This window comes from Tachysurus fulvidraco, chromosome 4 (assembly GCF_022655615.1).
Source record: "Tachysurus fulvidraco isolate hzauxx_2018 chromosome 4, HZAU_PFXX_2.0, whole genome shotgun sequence".
Classification (NCBI taxonomy): Eukaryota; Metazoa; Chordata; class Actinopteri; order Siluriformes; family Bagridae; genus Tachysurus; species Tachysurus fulvidraco.
In genome coordinates this window covers 1,573,658-1,580,797 of record NC_062521.1, presented here as the reverse complement: position 1 = coordinate 1,580,797, position 7,140 = coordinate 1,573,658, and the positions used below count along the sequence as shown (strand labels likewise).

Genomic DNA, 7,140 nt, shown 5'->3' with positions numbered 1-7,140 from the left:
TCTGTGTGTGTGTCTGTGCCTGTGTCTTTGTGTATCTGTGCCTGTGTCTGTGTGTTTGTGTGTGTCTGTCTGTGTTTGTGTGTCTGTGTGTCTGTGTGTGTGCACGTCTGTGTGTGTGTGTCTGTGTGTGTGTCTTTGTGTCTGTGTGTGTGTGTGTGTCTTTGTGTCTGTGTGTGTGTCTGTGTGTGTGTGCGCGTCTGTGTTTGTGTGTCTGTGTGTGTGTGTCTTTGTGTCTACAGTATGTGTGTGTGTCTGTGTGTGTGAGCCTGTGTGTGTGAGTCTGTCTGTCTTTGTGTGTGTGTTGTTTCATGCTCAGGATATTAAATGACATAAGCGTGCCCTTGATTTGGTCAGCTGTGGAGCTAATAAGCAATAAGAAGTTTATAATAAAGAAACTGCAGTTGTTAATATTTTCATTCACACTGCTGGTTAGGAAAGCTCAAAATAAAAGAGTAAGAGGGGAAACGCTCGTCTCCTGTCCTGACTGTCTCTCTCAGATGGAGGTGATACACTCGGTGGTGCTGGTCACACACACTCCACACTCACACCTCAGGGCCATGGGGTAGGTGTAGTACGGATCCACGCCAGACGAGCAGTTGGGCAGCTGCACGGTGACGAATTGGGTCTGGTTGTAAGTGCACACTCGCTGATGAGACTCGATGAAGGGCGGGTCCAGGACCGGTTTCTGTGGAGACGAGGATGAAGAGAATGATTTACCATGGCAACCTGTAATAATACACTGACTGGTGATATCATAACAGTGACCGATGACTGTGAATGTAGCTTAACGTTGTTCTGCGTTCGACTTGGTGTTAGTCTGGTTTTGGCTCGACAAACAAGTAAAGAGTGGAACGTCTTTACCCACAGAATGTGACTGAATCTTCATCATCGTGTCGATTCAGGTGTGAAATACTCCATACGAGTTGTACAATTTGTTTTATAGCAGCTTTAAAGATGCTGCAATCTTACGGACCCATAACTATCCATAATAACCAAAAAGGAGTTTTCACAGTAATTCCATCGAAGAACCATTTGTGGTTCCCCAAAGAACCTTTCAGCAGATGTTTCCTAATAAACTCCTTTTTTTTTTTCTTAATGCCATAAGGAAATTTTGTAAAATTTTTCACCACAAAAAAAAACAAAACTAAACAAAACACTTTTGTTTAATAGTAATGATCCATAAATAGGACAGGTTCTTAATAGAGGCATGAATTCTGACAGAGACCCTGAGGGTGTAACAACACACCGGCTCATGTAGTAAAACTTACTGAAAGACAGTAATAACTCATAACTGTGTGGGATGCGAGAACCTTAGGAGATACCTTCATCCAGTTTTAATGCCTTATTAACTCTACTGGTTATTAAAACGTTGTTTTTTTTTGTTGTAGAACATCTCACTACTTTCAAATATCTCCACCTCTTATTTGGTGAATGATTATTTGGGTCAAAGTGAAAGCCTTTAACTGCTGTCACATAAAATTATAACCACAGTCAATAATTCAGGAGCAACACAAAACTCAAGACAGTGCGCTTACGTATTTATTTATTTTATTTTATTTTATTTTATTTTATTGAATTTTATTTTTCTGTTTGTTTGTTTTTTAATGTGCCACTATTATGTAATGATGAATTATGAGTTAAAAGTCACGTAATTCTCAGTATCCAGATGTTTGGATGATCGTCAAGGCTTTCGTTATGATCTAATAAATGCAAATAGTATAGAAGAGATCGTGTGTGTCTGTGTGTGTGTGTGTGTGTGTGTGTGTGTGTGTGTGCCTGCCTCACCTCCCAGGTCTCACAGCGCCCCCAGCAGGCGTCAGCTGTGATCTGCAGTCTCCCACATCCTGGCTTCTGAGCCATGAAGGTGAACTCTCTGACAGAACAGCCAATAAAATGTTGGAGATTCACCGCAGACACATGACTCGGGTGAGAAAGACACAACAAAACACACACCACGGCACAGCTTAGAGATGTTGCAGAGAGTCTGGAAACACACACACACACACACACACACACACAGAGAAAAAGAACACACGTAAATTTGTCACACATGAAGTCTACACAATGAATTTAAACAAACAGGAAATTAATTCAGTTATATTCTTACAATCGTGTACGAATTTTGTTCCAAATAATAAAAATTTAAAAAAAATAAAACCCCGAAAGCTCAAGGTTACACAGATTTAGACAAAATAAACTGAGCGTTATATATAAATTTCAACTGCAGAGCTGTTAAGTTCTTAGATCTGATTGGTCAGGAGGTGTTTATTTTCATCACATAGACTTTATATCACAGTGAAATTCTTTTCTTCACATATCCCTATATAACTTTGGAGGTTAGGGCTAGAACACCGGGTCAGCCCTGATACAGAGGCCCTGAAGGGCCTTCCTCAAGGGCCCAACAGTGACAGCTTGAACCCTGACCCTCTGATGAACAATCCAGAGCCTTAACCACTTGGTTAATTTATTACATCAAATTATATGCTGTATGGTGATGGTTCCTTCTGTAAGGAGAAATTGAAGGTCTCCACCTTCATTACAGGGCAGTTCACACTTTGTGGTGTCTCTGTAAAAAAAAATTTTTGTTGTCTAAAAACTTCAAAAGAGAGATGAAATGAGATGAAACTAGTGAGTTTGTTTATAACTGCTTTTCATACATCACTATAAAGGGATAAAAAATGCATTACATTAGAGAATACATTAGACTTTTCAGTTTGTATAAAGGGGATTGAAAGACTTCATGAGAAAACACTTTATCCCATCGTCGATCGTTTTCCTATAACGACGTGCCCCATGCATTCTTTCCTAAATATGTACTTTAACATTACAAATAATGTAAGTTTAGAAATAGTTCATCATCTTACCGTAGAGTTCGAGATCTTCTGAAGGCCATGTGGAGGAATCAAAGTTCACACTCGTTTTTCTTACAATCGGTCAGTTCAGTTTCTCTGCGGATATCTCAAACTGTCTAGGTCTGAGAAAAAATTCAGGAATATACGCTGAAGCTCACGTTAGATGACTGTGTCTGACTCAGGAACCTAACAGAGCTGCAGTTTATATAAAATGTTCACATCCATGCACTAACAAGGGCTGTCTCAGTCTCATTAATGACATTACATCATGTTGTAAAGCGTATTCCAAACAATTAAATGTGTGTGTGTGTGTGTGTGTGTGTGTGAGATATGAATAGGGGATTGTGGATTAATCCTCCCCTTAGGCGTATTACTGAACATCACTCTGCCAGACCTGTTAGCTCACTGAACAGGGGGAAGAAAAGCAATTTGTGTTCTGAGTTAGCAAGAAAAACTGAGACATCGCTATATCCTTTAATCCATCCATCCATCCGCACAGAGTGAGACACGCTCGGAGACAGCGGTATTGGTATCAGGTTTGTTCTCTGACCTCAGGACTCAGATGGGCTAAGACCTTTCGGGTTAAATTAATATCTCTGTCAGTCTTAGCATTACTGAGAGGCTTTATTAAAGTCAGACTGAATTAGCATTGAACTGGATATATTTGCTGTTCGTGTGATGTAATGCATCTGTAATTTGAAACAAACACGAGTCCTGAAACAAGACTTGAGCAAACATGTAAAATCACAAAAACGGTCCAGTCATTAAACGAATTTACATCAGTGCAAAACTTCACATCAGTAAATGCATCACATCATTTAACATCACATTTCTCTCTCTCTCCCTCCCTGTCTGTCTCTCTCTATGTCTGTTTGTCTGTATGTCTGTCTGTCTCTCTCTCCCTGTCTCTCTGTCTGTCTCCCTCTGTCTGTATGTCTGTCTCTCTCGCTCTCTGTCTGTCTCTCTCTATGTCTGTATGTCTGTCTCTCTCTCCCTGTCTCTCTGTCTGTCTCTCTCTATGTCTGTATGTCTCTCTCTCTCCTTGTCTCTATTTTAAAATAATATTTTTTAAATTAACTTTAAATGTATATTTAAATATACATTTATCTTCTTCTTCCTCCTCTTCTTCTTATTGTATAATTTATAAGAATTATAATCCTCTATATATTATCCTCTTCTGTTTCTGTACTTCAGTAAAGCTGCTGTCTCTGTCAATAAATCTGTCTGTCTGTCTCTCTCTCCTTGTCTCTCTCTCTCTCTCTCTCTCTCTCTCTCTCTCTCTCTCTCTGTATGTCTGTCTGTCTCTCTATCTCTGTCTGTCTGTCTGTCTGTCTGTCTGTCTGTCTCTTTGTCTCTATTTTAAAATAATATTTTTAAATTAACTTTAAATGTATGTACTCATTTATTTCTTCTTCTTCTTCTTCTTATTATTATTATATAATTTTTTCCCGCTTCTGTTTCTGTACTTCAGTAAAGCTGCTTTGAGACCATGTGATCTGTCTAAAGCTCTATATACAAACAATTAGAATTGAATAGAATCGGAATGCAGGAAACACGTGAAACACGTGAAGCCCTTTCTGTACACGCTCGCGCACTGCCCTCTCGAGGCGGTTGGCCGGCGCTGCTCACGCGTTGTGCGCGTGCTTGCCTGTGTTTGTTAGCTTAAACAATTACAACAAAAATACATTTTTATATTAATACTAATTAACGACTTGTTTTACACAAGATACAACATGTTGAACTCGATACATCTCTGTATCTTCATAATAAATTCCCTCTTATTAGTTCTGCCCCTCTATTTAATGTAAGTAAAGGCTTTTAAAATATATTTTTAATGAATTCGGGATTGTTTGGAAAGTTAGCTTAGCATAAATGTAGCTTAGCATAAAGTTAGCTTAGCATAAATTTAGTAAAAGTAACGAACACTAAAACGTAACCTATTATATATAATATAATATTATATATACATATATTAATCGTATGAAACTGATTAGAATTATTAAATTATAATTTGGAGAAATATTTTCTTCTGAGACCTCGTTTGTGTGTTTTTGTATTAAATCGGTTTAAAGTAACATTCTGGTGATCCGTCATTATTCGTCAGTTTCATTCTCGAGATACTAGAATCTTTTTTATTAGACTAAATCATTAAAACGAGATATTTTTCATGATGTTTTCAATGCTTGTATTAATACTTTAGAATGACTCGTTCTCGAATGAATCGACTCTATTGGAAGAGTCGCTCAACGGAGAATCGATTCTGTATTTGTCACTGTGGTGAATCGGTGTCTGTGAGCGCGCGACAGCAGAGAGACGGGGTAGGGGGGGGGTCGTGTGTCACGCGCACTAAACTGGGCTTTATTCACAGCAGCGTTTGCGGTTCGTGTTTATTGGAAAGTGGAAACTTTAACTTAAGTCGGACTTTCTCGGTATGTAAGTATATATAAAGAGTCATATTTTAACAGATTTTTTTGCATTCATGTGTCAGGACCATTTTTGTTTTATGGTGTGATTTATTTCTTCTTAATAATGCTGTGTTTGGATTGGACTTTTATCTAATTCTAATTGAATGCTGAAAGGTTCAATTACATTCACTGTGACATTGAATCATGTGACGTCATCGGCTACAACAAATACTCGTACACCATCTATAACTATTCTAATGAATTTATTCTATACACACACATACCATACACACACAGTGGATCATACAGTGCAAAGCATAGAATATAAATATTGATAATAAAATTTAAAGTCTGTGTGTGTTTCCTGTCATCACACACACACAGTTTTTCATGTGCAGTGTGAGTTTCTGGACAACAGATACTGTTTACTGTGTTATGACTCTTTCGTTTGCCTGTTTCTTCTTCCATCGCCGCTGCTGTTGCGGCTATTTTGGGCCCTCGCTCTCTTGGCATTCTGTAGGGTCAGAGGTCACGTGGCTTTTTCTGGCCCTCTGCTATGCGTCAGGTGTTCCTGATCCAACATGTCACTAACGTGGTTGTCGTCGTCGTCGTCGTACGGAAACCATGTAGTAAAGCTGATCCGTTTTATCGTCCGGTGTCATGATTTAATGTCACAGTATTTCTGTTGCACTTCTGGCTTTACAGAAATCTAGATGTGGCTAAATCCTCATTTTAAAGAGGATTTAATGGCATTTTAAAGTATATAAATAAAATATATTCTTAAAATGTTTATTACATGAATTCTTTTTATGGATTTTAAAATGGTTTTAAAATATCATGCTTTTTCTAACTTTATGTGCTCTTGTGTTATAGTGACTGAAAAAATCATTCATATGTGGGGGGAAAAACTCACTTATATTATTATATCATATTGTTTTATGTTTTTTTTTAATTAAATTGATGTACAGTTACAATTTGATTTCATAATTTTTCTGTACACAAACAGATTTGAATAAGATTTTAATACCGGCAGTTTCTGATCAAACATATAGATCATGGCTATATGGTGTATCATAGCGATGGCATCAGTCGTCATTATTATCGTCCACCCATAGTGACAGACGTCTGTACGGATAGTGCAAATAATTCTTCGAACGATTTACTTTTTTAATTTGTGCAGTTCTTCCCTATGCTGTACTTTTATCTTGTTTGTTTTCATCTCCACGCTCGCTTAAGAGGACCAGTGAGATTTAGGAGATCCCATAAAAATGGAGAATCCAATACTAATCTGAATCGTTAAAAAAAAAAACACTGAAGTTTGACATGCATGAAACAAGAAGAAAACAAAAAAGGTCATAAAACAGTATGTGTTTATTTTAACAGTTAATGCTATGGATTTTTAGAAGGTACATTTTTATGTTGTTGTGTGTGTATGTGTGTCTGTGTGTGCACGCGTGTGTGTCTGCGTGTGTGTACGTGCGCGTGTGCGTGTGCATGTTTGAGTGCATGTGTGTCCGCGTGCATGTTTGAGTGTGCGCGCGTGTGTGTGCGTGCGTGTGTGTGTACGTGCGTGCGTGTGTGCGTACAAGCATGCTAGATTGTTGTGTACTGTGCTTGATGTTCTGGATGCCACAGCTGCTAATGTGGTCACCTCTCTTTCCACTTCCAACACAGATAAATATATTTTTGACCTTTTTCTCCTCTGTGTTCCTTTTAGCAGAGGCAAAGTATCCATAATAATAGAGTCCAGGTGATGTTTATAGAGTCATACAAAACATTATACACTTGATAGACATTATATTTTTATATTAAATACTGAACAGCACACGCCACATTTTAACTGAGCAAATCATACTGTAGGTGTTCTTCACCAGTGCGGACTT

General features: G+C 38.1%; 2 protein-coding genes across 11 annotated transcripts in view; one reads left to right on the top strand and one right to left on the bottom strand.

Annotated features, from left to right (window-relative positions):
- Positions 1-204: 204 nt before the first annotated feature.
- On the bottom strand, positions 205-3,076 carry gphb5 (glycoprotein hormone subunit beta 5). The gene is made up of 3 exons (XM_027166811.2): positions 2,865-3,076; positions 1,786-1,984; positions 205-685 (listed from the first exon to the last, which is right to left on the bottom strand). The coding sequence occupies exons 1-3, from the start codon at positions 2,891-2,893 to the stop codon at positions 494-496; spliced, it is 420 nt and encodes a 139-aa protein (XP_027022612.2). The 5' UTR covers positions 2,894-3,076; the 3' UTR covers positions 205-493.
- A 1,453-nt stretch (positions 3,077-4,529) lies between these two features.
- The window catches only part of syne2b (spectrin repeat containing, nuclear envelope 2b), a 99,461-nt gene continuing 96,850 nt past the window's right edge, over positions 4,530-7,140 (top strand). For 8 of the 10 annotated variants that reach the window (XM_047812665.1, XM_047812666.1, XM_047812661.1 and 5 more), the window contains exon 1: positions 5,177-5,285. The gene's annotated coding sequence lies outside the window, so the exon portion shown is untranslated. Of the gene's footprint in view, positions 4,657-5,162; positions 5,286-7,140 lie in introns of those variants that run through there. The other 2 variants (XM_047812660.1, XM_047812659.1) reach the window with 2 other exon arrangements.